Source organism: Bemisia tabaci, chromosome 3 (assembly GCF_918797505.1).
Source record: "Bemisia tabaci chromosome 3, PGI_BMITA_v3".
Classification (NCBI taxonomy): domain Eukaryota; kingdom Metazoa; phylum Arthropoda; class Insecta; order Hemiptera; family Aleyrodidae; genus Bemisia; species Bemisia tabaci.
Genome location: NC_092795.1, coordinates 30595341 through 30614459, shown reverse-complemented (window position 1 = coordinate 30614459; position 19119 = coordinate 30595341). Strand labels below are relative to the sequence as shown.

Here is a 19119-nt window from a genome sequence, read left to right as displayed (position 1 = left end):
ACCCTTAAATGGAAAAATATCGACACACGATGCTTCACGTCGAAATTCGTCTCCAGCGAGGACTTCATCGAGAGCTTTGTTTGATCGTAAAATTGAAAACAGGGGCGCAATACTCCCGTGCTAAGGAAAAATCGCCGTATGAACCTTTAGACGTTGCAAAATTTCCTTCGGTAAATCACGAATTTTCGGGAACATTTATAAATACTTTCCTTCCAATTTTTCAGATAATTTTGTTCGCAATTTTACCTAAATTCCCAGAAAAGGTAAAATATTCATTAATTTAATAAAAAAATAAACATTTCATCGAAGGAAATTTGGCAACTCTCGGATGTTCATACGGTGTTCTTCCTTAGCAAGACAGAATAATGAACGTCAGCTTTACAGACAAATCGCGGTTCGTTCAGCCGCATTTTCTGTACTTCATAGGAAAATTGGAGGATTATTCAGCGTTTTTGAAACGTAGAGCAATAGATTCACCGCCACATATTCGTTTTTTCGATGGAGAAAGCAAAGAATCGGTGATGATTTAATAGCCTCTCAGACGGAGAATCACAGAAGGTACATAACATCGAAGCGATGTAAAAAGGTTGTATTCAAATTTGCAAGTAACGAAGATTTACAAATGCATTCCGTCAATACTGAGGTGCTAAGGAAGAACGTCGGATGAACCTTCCGACGTTGCCAAATTTCCCTCGGTAAAACTCGAATGTACTGGGAAAATTGTAAATATTTTCCCTTAAAATTTTCAAACAATACTCTATGCAATTTAATCTAAAATATCTGAAAATTTCAAGAAAATATATGCTTAAATTGCGTCAAAAATACATATTTTATCAAGCGGAATTTGGCAAATTTCACATTCGACCCATCAGTGGCTTTTTCCACCGCGGCCGCGTGGCATCGCGGTTGCATTAATAGTAACGGAATGTGATGTAATAATGAAGCATTTCATCAAATTTGTCGAAGGAATGTAAAGTCTTTCATGTTGTCACATCCTCTGCTTAAATGCACTTAGTGGACCACTCGGAGGTTATGCAAGCATTTTAAAACATGTTTTCAAAGCGCATATCGACGGTGTAAGTCTGCAACCACGTAGTTCTCTGCTGCTGGGGAGGTCGAATGTTGCTTGAAATCGCGCTTTTCCTACGCAATAAGCAATAATTATCAACGCGTATTAGCGCCTACAAGACTGCATGAATACTTCACGCATTGCAGCAAAAACAGAGCGGTCGCTGCTCGCTGTTCTGCGTGAAACGTATATCGACGGTGTAAGTCGGCAATCACATAACTCGGTTTGCGACGTCGCGGACATCCTGTCATACTTTATTTTTTAAAAGAAAAACTACACGAAGGCGATTCTTTAAAACTGCCGTGATTTTTCTTCTTGTGCGAGGAAAATTCTGCATAAACTGTAAGGAATGATGTCAATTTGTTCTCTTCTAAAAAAAGAACACAGAGCCGGAGATTTTCTAACACCGCAAACGAGATACGTGCGGTTGCGGACTTGCGCCGTCGATATGGCGTTTGGGTATTCTGCCTTGCTAAGGAAGAACGCCGTAAGAGCCATTAAATGCTGCCAAGTCTCCTTCGATAAAAACTGAATTTACTGGGCAAATTGTGAGAAATTTTTTCTAAAATTTTCAGACAATTTTGTACGCAGTTTAGTCTAAAAAATCTGAAAATTTCAAGGAGAAATATGCGTAACTTTCTTCATAAACACATGTTTTATTCGGAGAAATTTAGCAACTCTCGAATGTTAATACGGTTTTCTCCCTTAGCACGGCAGCATGTCGCAGGGGTTGTTGCTTTGGTTGGCTGTGGTTTCTCTCGTATTAGTTTCATATGCTTACCGTTTTCAATCTCGCTGATCTGCTCATGACCCATTTTCAAGTAAACCATTATTTCTGTTTCCGCGGATTGATTTTGGTGGTAAACTTATTTATTTTTTACTTCCAGGGGACGTAAGAACTTTAACCGCGGAGAAGAATCCTGTGACAATGAAAGACACAAAATGGTATACGCATAACTGTGTTATTGGATTCATGGTCGCAGGTTTGTAAAAATATATTCTAAAGTATAGAGTAGACCCTTTAAACATTTGAAAAATTAAGAAAGTAGTTCCGTCTTTTTTTAAACAGACGTATAGGTTCACTTACCCATGGTTTTCATTCACGATTCACTGTAAAACAAGAAAAAGAGTAAGAAATAGATTAACATACAAGTAAATAAATTCAGTTTCGGTGATCAAGCATCAAGATCAGAATCATAGCCTTTGACTAAAAAAAATTGACATTTTTTGTTCATGTTAGGCAAGACTGAAGTATGTGCTATCTACCGCATGCTTGCGTGATAACATTTTGACAAATAACAAGACAAATTTAGAATTAGTGGTTGGCAGAAAATGATTCCAATTTGTGTATAAAAGCAGGGAATACTGTTTTTTGCAGAATATTGCGGATTTATTGCTTTCTCTTATTACTCGTTTTTTTCTACAAATAAGATGAATTTCGCTGTTGTAAAGGAATCGATTAGATCATTTAGATTGGACTAATCAAATTTTTAAGAAACTCGATTTTGAGAATTTATTGCTCTCTTCGGTGACAAGACTAATTTTGAAAGTACCAATCAGATCCGTCGAATGACGACTAATGACCAAGGAGATAAAAAATAGTCTAGCAGCAAGCCTTTTGCAAAAACTCGCCTAGCAATCTGCACGCTCTTCCCGAAATTTCACCAGTCATAATTTGAATTTGGCAAATGTAATGCTTAACAAGAAGTTCATCAATAATCATTTGGCGAGGAGTAGCATTGACATACGAATTTAACTTTCGCCTCACCCGATTACATTGCCCGTGGCTCGATTGTTGAATCGATATATAATGACTTCGATCGAGCTAAAGAATTGTTAAGATAGGTAGTTATCGATCAAGGTCGTTCGATAACGATTCGATTAATTGACCCTCTGGATTGTTAGTGTGGGTAGGGTCTTTAAAATACATCATTTCTAGAAACAACAGGTTAATTTGGTATTGGATTCTTGAAACAATAATTGCTTCTCTGTTTGCTCCAGGAATATGGAACAATCGCTACTACCCGATGACGTCGCTCATCTCAACAGTGAACAGGTCGGCGGCCCATGACCTCCTCGCCACGGGCGACACGGACGGATACCTCCGATTGTTCCGGTAAGTGTCGTGTCAAACTCATCCTTTCGATTAGTTTTGACCGGATGTCACGACAAACACAATCATCGGAACACCGATTAGTTGCCTTTGAACGGTCGAGCACTTCTGAGAACATTCGTTTATCGAGGACTACTCGAAGAGTTCTCGTCAAAAGTAGCAAAGTGGATCACTCCATGCTCCGTGCTCTGCCGCTCGCAGCAAACACGCGAACAATACCTGCCGTGCAACGCAAAAACGCCGTAAACGCCATTTTACATTTTTTTTGGAAACAATGTATCATAGCAGAAAAACTTGTGTACCTTGGGACAATGTTATCACAGACTTCTTTCGCAAATACTATCAAAAGCTTAACCTGAAAATTTGAGGTGCATGGGTAAAACAGTTTTTATTTTGTAAAGTGTTAAGTTTCAAAAAACGAGGGCAAATCTTGATGGGTTTACGGCGTTCTTGCTTAGCACGGCAGATATCTCAATTTTTTCGAATTCAGCAGTTTCCTCACAAAATGCTCGTTTATGAAAAAACCGAGAGATTTTCACCTTTCAGATTTTTTTAAACGAAGTGGTCATTCGGCGGTATGGCACCGTCAAATAAAACGTTATTCGGCGGTACGGTACCGTCGGATAAAACATTATTCGGCGGTACGACACCATCGAATGAAACGTTATTCGGCGGTACAGTATCGTCGCGAATAAAACGTTATTTGGCGGTACAGCTCCCTGACTAGAAAATCTTCCAAGTATCGCTAAGGTGCATTTACCGGATAACTTTATGAACCAGAACTCAAAGTCAGAACTCAGCATACGTTCTGGAGTGAAATACACTCAAGGGCAAACGGTGAAATACATTTTACCAATGCATGATTCAATGTAATGCCCGATTACATTATTGGTCCTCGGTATAAACAACTGTAATGACTCCCAATTGGTCTTTTCTTGCAGGTATCCTTGCCTGAGTCCGAAAGCGGAATATAACGAAGAGAAGGTATACAGCGGCTCTGTGACATCAGCCAGGTTCCTGTACAACGACCGAAACGTGGCTACGGTCGGCGGCACCGACGCCTCGCTCATGCTCTGGGAAGTCGTCGATGACTAAACGAAACACGAGTCGTCGTTCGCCTACAAAAGACAGGGACGCAACACGTAACACGAGTCGTCGTTCGCCTGCAGAAGTCAGTGGTACAACGTGCAACACACAATTCTAATTACTTCCGGATCAGAGAAAAATACAACTTCCAAGAAGAGTCGTCGTTCGCCTGCAAAAGACAGGGACACAACACGCAACACGAGTCGTCGGTCGCCTGCAGAAGCCAGTGATACAACGTGCAACACACAACCTCGAAGAGTCGTCGTTCGCCTGTAAACGTCAGCGACGCAACACGCAGTACCAACTCGATTCAACTCGGAGGAAATACAAGCGATAGTAGTGGCTGGTGAAAGTTTTGCGGTCATTTGAGTGTCATTTGATGAAACAGCCAACCACGACGAGATGATAATTTCCAATTTCATTTAGGCATTGTACGACACAGCGAAACCAATCAACATTTTCAGCACGTCAGCCCTAAAAATGGTTATGAATTTTTTTTTCACATTTAAAAAAAATAAGTTTTGGATTTAAGGACAATTTTATTTATTTTTTAAACTAAAGATGACTTTCATTTCTGAGGAAACATTTATTTTAATTCAAATGAAGTTTGTCTTCAGGTAATTCTTGGAAAATTAGATTTGATATCGATGAAGAAGTTACATTACATATTCTGAACCACGCATTTTCCTCAAGATCAAAGGCTGTTTTTTCTTTGTAATGGAAAACACGCTTTTAAATAATGCAAATAAAATGGGCATATGAAGAGAGAGCAATTGTAAAAAAACGATTATTTTTCAAGAACTACGCTGCTCTCAAATAAAATAACGCGGTAAACTTACAGCATTACTAAAACGCATGATAGAATTGACAAAATAAAGGCCTCATTTTTTTTCTGATGCATGCACAATGAGATTATTGCAATCATGCATCAAAAATAATTGTGAACAATTTTTAAAAGTGGTATATTTCGAATCAATCACTTTATCTGCTCTAAATGGTTGTGTAACACTATCCCCAGCTTAACTGTAGAGTGATCATTTAAAAAATAGAGAATAAGAAAAATTTAAACCAAAATTGTAACCAAAAGGTTAGTCAATCAATTCCAACAGCACAAGGGTGGGTAAAATCTAAAACACGAGTTTGTTCTTCTGTCTGCGTCATGCAAGTAAAGTGTATTTTTAACGAAAATAGACCGATTTTGGACTTCGCGGTACCACTTTTAGCTTACTTTTTCCATTCATATTACTTTTGAGCCACTTGCATACGGAATTTAGGAGCGGAATTACTAGGGTGCATGTTTCTACTCAAACAGAGTGTTGAATTCTCAAGAGACTCGACAACGAAACAACTATACACTTGCCCTTTTACATTTTTGCCTCTCATGTATTGCCTATAACCACGGGAAAGCATTTGAAAATTGCTATCTTCAATTTAAAGATTTTTGGAACCCACTCTTAGCCTGGCTCCTATTTTTTTCTTTTTTTCTTTTTTTTCTTTCCTACTCGTGTATCTCTAATGAGTCTGGTGGTTATCTCTTCCATTTCCTTCATGTACGCGTCGCGGCTCGTGATAAAATTGCTCTATGTAAGCAGGCTTAAAAGCTAATCTGTAAATTCTGAATATTATATCTCTGAGAGGCTGTTCCGGAATATTATCACTCTTGGAGGTTTTATCTGCGAATTGTTAAAAAATTAAACAACGACAAAGAAGTATCTTTCATAGCACATGCGTTTAATTCTGAGGATAAACACTATGAACAGCCTACAAAATGAGAAAGGTCTTAATGCATGGAAGTCCTTGATTTTAGCTATGTTTACTCGTTTTTCATTAAAATTGAAAAGAATCAGAAAAGCAGTGTAGTCGTGGAATTGATGAAATAAGAAATCTGTGTTGTCAGAAAAAATACAAAGAAGTTTGATGTAAGTATTGCCTTAAAACCTACTTCATTCTCGTAAGTAAAATTCACAAGAATGTAAAAATTAATAACCTCGATTAAACCTCTTTCACGAGTATTTTGGAAATAATTTAGATACTTTGAAAGTTACGTTATGCATCACAATGCAAAGCTCTTAGTTCAAAAGAGAGACTCTTTCTTATTGAATTGACGATCTGAAAACACAAGGTGCAAAAGAGTGCAAAACCTATTTGTTAAGCCAAAAAGCTACGAATCACTATTATTATAATTTTTATAAAAGAATGAGCTTGACTTTTTTTTATTTGCTTAAAGTAACACTTTATTGCGTTCAGAGTCAAACTTCTCATTTTGAGAGAATCATACAAAAGTAAGAACAATGTAGGGAAAAACAAATAACTGCCAAGTTTAAAAGAATATGGATATGATGTATCCTTTAATCTATTTGAAATAAATTAGAACCTTTCAGTTGAGCGCAAGTCTAGGATTTGAAATCTGCCAATAACACAATCTTACGCCTGAGGGCGGAAAGGGCACCTGCTTTGTGAATTGCATGTTTTGAGCTGCGCATAAATTTTGCATGATACTGAATTGTGAAACGTTTGGTTAATTTTTGAGAGTTTATTGCAAAGAATCAGAGTTTATTTATAATGTTACGTAATGATCTGCCTTTACTGTAATAATTCGAATAAAGCTACGCGTACAAATTAAATATCCAAATTGTATTTTTATTTGCCCACCCTCAGACTATTCTTGCAGCTGAAAAATGGAATTCAAGTGTTAAAGGCCACCAACCTCAAATTTCTCTAATTGGCATTGAGATTACCTGTTCCCTTTGCCTGATAGCAAAATATACCAGATCATACTTTAGGTATGTGATGCGTTTAATATTATACAATTTAAATTGTGAAAAGTATGTGAAGATTTAATTTGAGTGGTTATTATTTGCAAAGTGAACGTGTCGTTGAAGATATCAGATTTGTCCTTTGTCGTGAAGTCTATTACTGGGGGCCAAAAAGTACTTTCTCAACTTGTAATCTCCTATACACAGTCGTAACCTTGCTTGTGTGCTCAATCATTGCAAAGAGAAATTGACTGAATGCAGAGGTGCGCTGTAAGGTAATTATTTATTGCACCGGCATTAAGGCTAAATACTTAAGGTAAATTCCTGGTCTCCGACGTAAACAGCCTAGAGACAATGTATTCATCAAGTTCTGCGTGAATCAATCCTGAATCAACGTGGACTAACACTATAATGTAAAATGGTCCATTCATTTGCAAATACCAAAATTGGATTGAAAAGTTGGACGGAATACGTTTTCAAAAAAAAAAAAATCATCTCTCATGAGATAATACTGTTGAATCCATATAGTTCGAGAACGACCCATCTCCCGAGTTTTTGAAAATTGATAAAACTGTCTGATGGAAATTTTGGAGTCAACAAGGAGGCCGCAATGTAGAATCACGAGGAGAAACCGAAATCAACGTGCGGCGATATCTACTACGGTGTGGCGTGCACATCGCTCCAAACACTGTAGTTTTTACTCCAAAGTATCTAACAGTGAATAGTAAACGCACACAGCAAAAGCATTTCTAAATCGATAACAGCTATCAGCTCCAATCGATTTTTTCCCCCGCATTTTTTCTCCTCACATTAGCTGGGTCTAAAGTATCTAACACTAACACTGAATAGTAAACGCACACACCAAAAAAATGTCTAATAAACTTTCCAAATTTTTTGCGGTCGTCAGTACGTACGTAAAATTTCGAAATTATCAAGATTTTACGCGTACGCGGTCGCGAGTGACTAGTCCAAACAGCTATTGATTATTGATAATTTCGAAATTTTACGTACCTACTGACGACCGCAAAAAATGTGGAAAGTTTATCGGGGTGTCTAGTATTTTTAAATTTTGAAAAACCCTGATATTTTCCTGATTCTTCTTGATATTTTACAAAAAATTCCTGATTTTTTCATTTTGAAAATTCCTGATATTTTCCTGATTTTTCTCGACTCCTGGCACGGTAGGCAAAAAGCAGTAAGACTTTCTCCGCTGAGGAGATTCGCGTGGGAAAAATTTCTGATAAAACGTCCAATTTTTCCAGATATTTTCCTGATTTTTTCCTGATCGGCCAAAATTCCTGATATTCTCTGGTTTCTCCGGTTTTTCCTGATGCTAGACACCCTGTTTATTAAAAACTTTTCTAAACCGATAACAACTATTAGCTCAAATCAGTTTTCCCCCCACATTTTTTCTCATCATGCAGCTTTGTCGTCTCGGAACTAACAGATCCTGCAGAAACTTTCAGGAAAATTCTGACCGCATACGAGGACACCAGCCTCCAAAGTGAAGAGGCGTCCGTCTCCCGGGGCGCCGACGCGCGTCTCGAGACGCCGCGGCGGCACTCGACGTCGGCGTCGCGACGCTCGGAGCGGGCGCCAGTGCGTCAGTCCCACGTCCGTAGTCCGAGTGTCCGACACGCCGACTGCCCGCCCCGAGCCGAGCCGCGCCACCGGGAGAGTTTTCCCGCGGAATCCACGACGCGCTGCCAACGCACCTTCACCCGTCGAGAGTTCCTCCAGCGCCGTTTGACCGTTAGTGCCGTTGGACCCCTCTCACGCAAAGTCTCGGATAGCTTTTATCTGATTGTTGACTTTCCGTTTTGAAAAGTGGTGGACTTTATCTGGAGTAGTTGTAATTTTGAACTTCAGTGAAATTCTCGGTGCTGATAGAGTGTATACATTTCTACACACTTCTCCCGCGAGTTAACCGGGTGTGTTTTTTTTGGTAAGTACGTCATGTCATTACTGTTTTGAGCTCCTACCAGGGTGGCATGAAACGTAAGAAATAAATGAAAGATTGGAAATTTGAGTGGAATATTTCATGAAATTTCACGAGGCTGTGAAGTGTTTCATATTTTACAGGGGCTAGAGTATGCAACCCGCACTCAAACACGCGAAAATAGGAGAGATTCACAATTTTTATATTTTGCGAAACATGAAAAGGAGCTGGTGTTTTTCAATATCTTTCATTAGTTTCTGAAATTTCAAGAAATATTTCACGTGAAATTTCAAGATTTTATTTTTCATGAAATTTTGCCACCCTGGCCCTTCCCCCCTGAAAGTTCATTCAAGGCGCCGAGGATCAAAATCTGCAATCTCTATTCCACTCTCTAAAAATTTGGCAATCGTTACAATTTAATACGAAGAAGACCTCAGTTTGCGCGCTCTATAAATAATTTGCTATACATTAGCGAGGAAATTTTGACAATATTGTTCGCAAGAACTTAAATTGATTTTTTTTTTTTTTTTTTTTTTTTTTTTTTTTTTTTTTTTTTTTTTTTTTTTGGCAAATTGTAATATTAGCTACATCTTTTGACAGCATAATGTAAATCGAGGATTCTTTGATCCTCGGTTCCTGATTTTAAATCACATTCATGGTGAATCTACCAAACCATGAATCTCGATTGTGGGGTTTTGCCAATTTCCGTTCAATCCCCCCCCCCCCCCCAAATAATATTGCTCGATATTTTTGTCAAAATCTTCCATGGATATTCTTGAGTAACCGGAAAATATCAAGATTTACAACATCACAACCAGAGATAAGTGGGTTGGTGATTTCACATGTAGTTTTTTGGTTTCAGTGGGTTGTGGCCGTTCAGTGGCAAGCTGAACATGTAATAAATAAGCTGAGTCTAAAATCATTCCTTTACCATTTACTTAGCGTAGTCTGTATCAATAATTTTCATACTTTAGTACTTTCAGTGGTTTGATTTCAGACATAGCATGATCGCAGCGTATTTTACCAGGACAATACATTTTACTGTCCAGGGGAATGGAAACTTACAATTAGTCCACAAAGAAACCGACTTAAGTCAATAATACCACAGCATTGAAAGGTGCTCCATAAACATTATAGGACGCGAAAAAAAAAACCCTCAAAAATATCAATTAAAACCGGAATATTGATGAATTGAAGTTTCTGGTGCAGACATGTAATTTTGAGAAATATCTAAGTAAAAATTTGAGCCACCATTTGCAGGGTGCAGAATTTCTGGATTGTAAGGTGACTTAATGAATGCTATTGGCAATAAAATTAATTAAGCCGTTCTTCATACTTTGGGACATAAAGGAATCATTTCTTGTCGATATCCTGAAATCCGCTTTTTCCGTAGAACTCGATAAAAATATATTTACTGAAAATGATAATTTGCAAAGACATCTTCTCCCCCAATGAATTGGAACATGCCTTCCTCAACTCTTTACAGCCTTGAATTTTTTTTGTCTCCAGCAAAACTTGTACATAACCTAATAGATAAAAAAGACACCCTGTACTCTCTACGCTTATGTCCGTAAAGATGTGACTTTTGAGAACTTTTGCTCCCTAAGAGTCCCACTATCAAGGTCTGCCTAGGATGAAGTTCTTGTTCAATTAGATTAGAATTAGTCAGATAAATTTAAGTATTTTTTGAGTCATGCATAGCTTTTTTTGTCTGATAACTTCGACGATAAGGATGTTCAAAGATACCATTTATCTTTGTGTAAGAAACTTAAAAAGATGAGACCATCGACTAATCAAATAATATTTAATATTTAGATACATTATTGATAATATAATCAAGAGCGTGTATTATTTTGGCCCTAGCTCATTAATAGGTATCAAATACCTAAACAATGAGATTTAAATCTATCTAAGAGAGGTAGCGCTAGGTAATTCGCATAAAATGTTCAGGAGAGCTAAGGAAACAAGATCAATAATCGCTTATTTTCTCGAAAGTTTTTATTATAAAATCCGAAAAGTTCCGAACCATCAACGGACCTCAATACGTGCAAGCATATCTAGTTGCGAAAGGGATATGATGGGAATAGAGAGGCTGTTTCTCAGAACTTATGAGTAGGATTTTTGATACCACTATACCAGCTCAGCGGAGCCCGTTGTGCCTACCCTCCATTTTGAAGGCGAATATGAATGCAGCTGTTTTTCTAATAATTTTAAGACAAAAATAACCACCGGTATTTTTTTCGCATCGTGTGTATAAAATAAACTCTGAATGAGAGAGAAAAGAGTGCAGAGCTCCAGAGACGCATCTTGTTAATTATTCGAGCGCACCTATTTTGAAATCAAGAACTCAGTCATGCGTATCGCTATTAAGCTCTGAGAGATTTATTAAGAACTTTATAAGAACGGAACGGATGAAAATAGTGGTGCATATTACTGTAGACTTCATTAAGCAAAGTAAGGTCGTGTCCTCTCACTAAAAGTGCACGTGCCGCGTATTTTCATTCATTGCATTCGGACGATAACACACGTTTTTGTTTTCAGCATCTTTGAATATTTTTAGAATATAAAACCAGCCTTTTGAATGCATTAAGTTCTGGTGACGCAAAACTAGCGAGGAGTCCATGGGCGGAACTGGGAATTTTTCGCGGGGATGCACATGGTTGATAGGTTTCAGGAAGCTTAAGCCAACTCTCATGCGATGAAATACATCAGGTGCACCGTCACTAACCTTTTTTTCTAGGTCAGCTTCATTTATGGGTTTCTTCAAATTAAGAAGTTAATACGACCTAAAATTAGTCCTCAATTTTTTTTTTTTTTTTTTTTGTTGGATAATTTTAACTTTTATTACATATCTCATAATTATTTCATTCATTCCTTCAAAAAGTAAGCAACGGCCGTAAGAGCATCATATCAACCTATGTTTCGCGACCAATAAAAAAGCGGCACACAGATGGCTATCCTCTTTTTAAATAGGTACTTTAAATCGTCGTTTTCCGGACGAAGAAACGTAACACCATTTCAAGGTTGCAAAGAACCTAACAATTCAGTGTTTCACAAAACTATACCTGAGCAATTTTTTTCCAAATTTTTCTGATTTTTGCATAAGATCAGATGAAACATCGATGCAATTTGTGGGTGGAATTGCCCGAGAATCTACAGTTAAAATTGCAATTTTCGAGGATAAATTCGACAACATTAAAATGTAGTTACGTTTGGAGAAACGACGAAACGTCCCCAGATATCGTCCTTGGCAAAAAGTAATACCAAGTAAAACTTTCTGATTTGTTGACTTTTCACTGCAAGAATTAGTGAAAATTGAACTTTTTTTCTTGCAAATGTATTTTCACGGCTCATAAACCATTGGCAGATCTAGCAAATTTACAACATTGTATTTTCTCCATTTAAACCTATGGGAATGTATCGATTCTTGGAGGGAGCATGCAGGTGCTCCGACAAGTATCGATCATTTAGCATATTTTTAAATGGAGGGAAACCGGTGTTGCCATTTGCTGGATCCGACTCAGTCATTAAGGCGGATCAAGTCGCGTTGATCTTGAAATAAATTATCAAAGGCATTATGAAGAGATCATCCTTCATCAAGTTCTGGAGGCTGACATGGCAGCTGTCATCGCGAAAGTACAGGGTGGGAGGGAGAGAGGAGAGGAAGAACACTGCCGTGCTAAGGAAAAAACGCCATATGAACATCCGAGAGTTGCCAAATTTCCTTTGATAAAACATGTATTTTTGACGGCATTCATGCATCTTTTTCCTTGAAATTCTCAGATATTTTATATTAAAGTGCGTACAAAATTGCCCGAACATACTGGAAAAAAATATTCAAAATTGTACTAGTAAATTCAGTTATTATCGAGGGCGACTTGGCAACATTCAATGGCTCATACGGCGTTCTTCCTTAGCACGGCAGAGCAGCGAAGAGAAAACGTTTGAAGGCGGGAGCGGGCGCATACCTGTGCCAAGATCACGTAATATTTGTGTGCTCGCTGGATTCCTCTTGAATATCTCGTGATTTATTTCGCAATCCAGTCTCCGAATTTCACTGCCCCGACGGCGCGTTTTTTCGACTTGTTTACTTTTCTTGTGGACGTTCAACTCTTGTCTCCTCGATCCCACTTTAATGGTCCCAGTCAATTGGTTTATGATACTTTTTAAAACACACAGATGGACAGTAAAAACAGCGTTCAGCAAAGAGAATTCCAGTGATCTATAAAAAAAAGTGAGTTAAGTCCATACCGTTAGAAAAAATGGGATATCTTGTTGACTCAACGAGAATGGGCCTGTTGCATGCAAGAGATACAGCCGTGCGAATAGACTTTCTAGAGGTTAAATGACACGAAAATTACGATGGTCACATTAAAAAAGTCTGAAATACACTCCTTACTGCGCAATTTGTGTTGTTAGGAACGCGCTTTTTCAAATTTCCCGCGTCTGGGGGCAGTTTTCTAACGGAAATAATTAACGGCAACTCGCGGCTATTTCCGGTCAACTAAAACTGACAACATAACCTAAAAATCGGAGCTCGTGACATCGTGAAATGAAATGTAGAAGGATTGCGTTGGATATTTAAAAGATGATCGATTTGGTTACCGCATAAAGCGTATATGGACCACAATAGGAGATCACGTTGGGTTTGTAAACAAACTGAAGGAAAAAATAACAACAACAACAACGACTCGGCATCTTCCGGAAATCACCGAGCCCGCCGTTTGCTCGTTTCCGGTGATTAGAAAACTGCCCCCAGACGCGGGAAATTTGAAAAAGCGCGTTCCTAACAACGCAAATTGCACAGTAAGGAGTGTATTTCAGACTTTTTTAATGTGACCATCGTAATTTTCGTGTCATTTAACCTCTAAAAGTCTATTCGCGCGGCTGTATCTCTTGCATGCAACAGGCCCATTCTCATTCAGAAATTATTATTTGGAGATGTTATCGATCTAATTGAAACAAGCGGGAAAGTTCTAATACTGTCGTATTAGAAAAGCGCTCAGGTGTTAGTCAATGTATTTAGTGAAGAAAGGAAGTATAAACTCCGTCAACTTGGCTGGGTAATTGAAATAAAACATCAGCTGATAGCGAACAAAGGTTACCAAGGAAACCGTAAACGCGTTTTTTCGTTTCCCGAAAATGATGGCTGATTCCCATATCGGCAAATTTACCCCAATTCGGCAAAAAAAAGAGGAGACGGTTCGGCACACAGAATCAAGTAAGGCTTGGGGGGAAAATGAACCGATTCGGCACAGAATAATCTGCATACAGCTGTTATAAAGTTGAACAAGAATTATGCCCAGTTTGACACAGAGTGGCATAAGTGTGATATGATTTTAGTAATTTTAATGTGGCTTAATGAGCGGTATGGAATTCGAACTTATCACGAGCAACAGGGGGAAGGCAATTATTTTCTTCGATAATAATGAGTTTAAACAAGGCAGACAGCAAAAAAGCTGTCTAATTCCATGGCGCTGCATTATTGATTCGTGTTCTGCGGGTTTTACTACAGACGCATTTATGAAGAAAATTGTAACTCCGAAAGATGTAGACCACAGCCATAAAGACAAAGAGAACATAGAAATTGAGCGTCAAAAACTTCGAGCCTCTTTGAAACGAAAAGCTAGTGAAAATTTGGGAGAAAAGCCGTTAAAACTTATGAGAAGAGGGCTGAAAGATGCTGACCAACATTCAAACATTGACCTTAACGCACTTCTCGCATTGCGTAAAGCAATGTACAGGGCGAGAAGGAAGTACTTACCACGCGCCCCCAAATCCCGGGCGGATGCCATAAAAATGATTTTAGACGGCGAAGTTGAGTTCGACAATACATTATCGGTACACGCCTTCCCTGACTTGTTCAACTTCATAACAGCTATATGCAGATTATTCTGTGCCAAATCGGGTCATTTTCCCCCCACGCCTTACTTAATTTTGTGTGCCGAACCGTCTCCTTTTTTTTTTTGTCAAATTGGGGTGAATTTGCCGAAATGGGTTGCGCTCAAAATGATAGTCACCGTTGAGCTCATCAGGCGCGTTTTTTTTAGGCTTCATTTGAGTTCAACGATCAATTTCGATAAGAATTACTCTACCGCTAAGAAATTTTCTTATAGACAAACGATCGAAACTACCTGCGCATTACGTTAAAAGCGTAAAATACGGTTTTCACAGCTTTATTTATTTTAAAACTGGACCCCCCCCCCCCCCCAAAAAAAAGCCTACACATCGATGAGCTGGTGCGCCATTTAAACGAATTAGCACTAGTATACTAGTACTCTAGAGGCAAGTCGAAATCAAAAAGCGCTGCCTATCGGCTGAGCGCTTAAAATTTTCTCCATGTGCACTTTTAGGGTATAATAAAAGCAGAGAGTCGTCTGCGCAAAAGGGTGCCATCGAGACTTGACAAAAGAAGAGAATAAAAACATCATTTACGTTAGAAATATAGTTGCAAAATGACGATGTTGCGACCAGATTTACACTGAGGCAAAAATGCAAAATGCGAATTTTCTCGCAAAAAATCTTGCGTGAGGTGTTGACAAAAATCATATTTATTATTATCCATCTTATGTTTTCCTTTATTTAGGTATTTGCGCTTTTAGGTCGAGTCTCGGTTCTCTCCTTTTGTGCTTTTGGCCTATACTTTTAGGTCTTTGGCCTTACTTTTAGGTTTCCACTTTCGGGTACCGTCCATTAATTCATACTGGAGAGAGATGCACACCCTTCACTTCAAAGAGCTTTAAACGCCGACTCAGTCACCGGTTAGTTTCGCACCAGTAACTTTCCAAACATCTCAATAAAATCGAAGCTCTACCAAAATGAGGCGCTTTCCTTTAAAAACGCGTTTCGTCATAAAAGCACCGCACAGTCCCGGAAATTGCTATGCACCGTTCAGCCTGATTACTTCCTTCAGTGTAGGGTTGCAGATTAAAGTGCATTGATTGCAAATAGCGAGTTCCTGGAGAATCTGCACGGAATTGCCCGGTTTGATTCAGAGATTGGCGGCACGAGGCAGATAGGTGGGCGGATAGCGAGCTATTAGTGATCGCTTCATGTTGGCCGCTGAGCGGTGGCGTACAGTGGAGAAAATTAATGGCAGAGGTCGAATCTGATGTGAAAAATTAAAAAGCTTACATCTTCTTCAATACGAAACGTAGAAGTTTAAAAGTGGTTCCGATAATATTCCGTTAAATTTGTTAAATTCTATTAAAGAAACACTCCTTCACATTTATAAATGCAACGAAATGAGCAATCTAAGTGTGCAGCTTTAGTAAAAAATTTCATATTCGACCCATCGGTGGCTTCTTCCACCGTGCGGCATCGCGGTTGCATTATTAGTAACAGAGTTTGTTGTAATAATGAAGCGTTTCATCAAATTTGTCGAAGGAATGTAAAGTCTTTCATGTTGTCACATCCTCTGTTTAAATACACTTAGTGGACCACTCGGAGGTAATGCAAGTATTTTAAAACATGTTTTCAAAGCGCATATCGACGGTGTGAGTCCGCAACCACGTAGTTCTCTGCGGCTGGGAAGGTCGAATTTTGCTGGAAATCGCGCTTTTCCTACGCAATCTGCAATAATTATCAACGTGTATTAGCGCCTACAAGACTGCATGAATACTTCACGCATTGCGCCGAGCACAGTGCGATCGCCGCGCCGCGCCGGTCGGCGCGGGAAGCATGTTAGCGCCTACAAGACTGCATGAATACTTCAGGCATTGCACCAAACACGGAGCGGTCGCTGCTCGCTGGTCTACGTGAAACATACATATATCGACTGTGTAAACTCGGTTTGCGATGTCGCAGACTTCCCGTCATACTTTATTTTTTAAACGGAAAACTACTCAACGGCAATTCTGTAGAACTGCCGTGATTTTCCTTTTCTGAGCGAGGAAAATTCTGCATGAACTTCGTTGATGAATGATGTCAATTTGTTCTCCTCAAAAAAAATAATATAGAGCCGGTGATTTTAAACACCGCAGACGAGATACGTGCGGTTGCGGACTTACACCGTCAGTATGGCGTTTGGATTCTGCCGAGCTAAGGAAGAACGCCGTATGAGCCATTAAATGTTGCCAAGTCTCCTTTGATAAAAACCGAATTTACTGGGCAAATTGTGAGACATTTTTTCCAAAATTTTCAGACAATTCTGTACGCAGTTTAATCTAAAAACTCTGGAAATTTCAAGGAGAAATATGCGTAACTTACTTCAAAAACACATGTTTTATTCAGGGAAATTTAGCAACTCTCGAATGTTCATACGGCGTTTTTCCTTAGCACGGCAGTGTTGCAGAGTGTCAGAGTGCGCGATATAAGCGACACACAATGGCCAAAATTTCAAAGAAGAGTGTTCATTAGTTATTGGGGAAAAATAAGAGGAAGAAAGGCAACGTGTGGTCTGTGGTAGATATGCTAATTCTACTTCAAACCATTTGCACTACGGTTTCAATTCAGTGGTGCATCCATACTTTTCTCTTCAGTCAATTTTCTGGAAACATTTAAAATCGAATCCTCGATTAAAACCGACAAAAAGAGAATCGTAAACAAAGGTATTGACAGAAACTTCAATACGCAGCCCGCGGCGTTCTCATTATTCTCCTGAAAATTGGCACAAATCCTGCATATTTCCGACCCAACCTCGTATTTTAATTTTACGGTTTTATAAAGTCATTTCCATGTCTCATCGAAGTTATAGTTTGGAAAAGTTTGAAGTGAAACAATAAGCCACTCGTTTCATAAATTCTCCAAGAAAATTTCTGTGCCAAATTTCTTAGCTAACTCCATCGTTTTTTAACCGTCCTTCGGCCAAAACAAAGTTCGATTCTCTCATGATGTCGTTTTGAGTATTTTCTGCTGAAGCAGAGTTACTTATTTTAGAAATGAGGTGAATTAATCGGGTGAACAAATTAACTCTTTATTTGCTTACTAATGGTCCTACAGCTCAGGGTGAGTTTTGGCCTCCAAGAATATGTGGACACGTTAATAAAGCAGATATAATTTTGATATTGAAGGTTACAGCCAGAGGACCTTGAATGCATCCAAACATTGCAAGGCGTCATCTGACAACTTTTTGCTTTAGTCGTTGATGGTGGCATGTTTCATATCTGAGACTAAAGTTAAAAAAGCGCAACTAAATTGTTTAATTTCATGATTTCTGAATTTGTTTTATCTTTCCAAAAGATTACAAACCCAAATTTCGCCTTGAAATGTCTGCAAATCTTACTAAGTACGTGGGAAAAATTCACAGAATAGTTTATGGACAACTGTCGGTTAGTTTCCTCTTAAATCATTAAAACATGAGCGAAGATTTGCAAATCTGCAATCAGAAGTACGCAATTTCAGACTTCTGCTATCGATCTCGATAATTCCATCCCATTTTTTTCAAAACACAAAAAAAATTATCATAAAAATCAAACTAATTATTTTATATTCTGAGGTAAATAAATAAACTATTGAACGTAACTTTGCAACGTTGCAATATAATTAAACTCCCTGAACCAAAGCCCCTCATCCGATCGTTTTCGAGCCGAAGACAGAAAGAAAGTTCCTGAATGGAGTTGACGTCCTCCAATCCTGAATTAATTTCAGGCATCATCGTTATCTCATGAATTTGTTGAGAAGAAACGCTTGCATTATCCGACGCTATTGAGATCGAGCCTTCGGAAACTAGAAATTTCGGTGAAATTGAATGGAGTCAAGGGTCGGTCGGAAAAAAGAATCGTGGGCACCCCATATTAAGGCGCCGAAGCAGGGATTACGTTTGATGCGCCCATTAACTTAAACCTCGAGTGCTAAGGAGCCGTTTCTCCGGTCGCAGTCGCAGTTTCGGCCCCCGAGTCCCCCCGCAATTGACAAAAACCTCATAACTCTGAACAAAACTCCGTGCAGATACGATGTTTCCTCCCAGCAAGGCAGATCGGGTGTCATTAGGATCGAAATAAAGTATTCTTTATTTTATAAATATTCGATTTTTTGTTGTATTAAAAATGACGTAACTCCAATGATAATTCCGGGCAGATATGTAGTTCTTACGCAGCGTGACAGAGCGGTTGTCATTAAGGTCCGGGCTGGGTCAAAATATTATATACAAACGCGAGGCTTTGAAAGCTCCCGCACTTTTGGGATTAACAAAAGATGCGCGCATGAAAGCATCGAC

The 19119-nt window shown here is 38.8% G+C and overlaps 2 protein-coding genes and 1 long non-coding RNA gene across 6 annotated transcripts in view; 2 read left to right on the top strand and 1 right to left on the bottom strand.

Moving 5' to 3' along the window:
• Positions 1-6892, top strand: part of DCX-EMAP (Doublecortin-domain-containing echinoderm-microtubule-associated protein) — a 126025-nt gene extending 119133 nt beyond the window's left edge. For all 3 annotated transcript variants that reach the window (XM_019051721.2, XM_072298149.1, XM_072298148.1), the window contains 3 exons: positions 1957-2052; positions 3071-3185; positions 4124-6892. In XM_019051721.2, the coding sequence (XP_018907266.2) occupies positions 1957-2052; positions 3071-3185; positions 4124-4277 (365 nt within the window). In that variant the 3' untranslated portion in view covers positions 4278-6892. The remainder of the gene's footprint in view (positions 1-1956; positions 2053-3070; positions 3186-4123) is intronic.
• LOC140224233 (uncharacterized) overlaps positions 1-19119 on the bottom strand; it is a 93628-nt gene that overhangs the window by 3008 nt on the left and 71501 nt on the right. Inside the window, exon 5 of the long non-coding RNA XR_011899525.1 lies at positions 2157-2179. This is a non-coding gene — a long non-coding RNA (uncharacterized lncRNA). The remainder of the gene's footprint in view (positions 1-2156; positions 2180-19119) is intronic.
• LOC109029742 (QRFP-like peptide receptor) overlaps positions 8619-19119 on the top strand; it is a 150324-nt gene continuing 139823 nt past the window's right edge. The window contains exon 1 of one of the 2 annotated variants that reach the window (XM_072298150.1): positions 8619-8969. The gene's annotated coding sequence lies outside the window, so the exon portion shown is untranslated. The remainder of the gene's footprint in view (positions 8970-19119) is intronic. The other variant, XM_072298151.1, reaches the window with a different exon arrangement.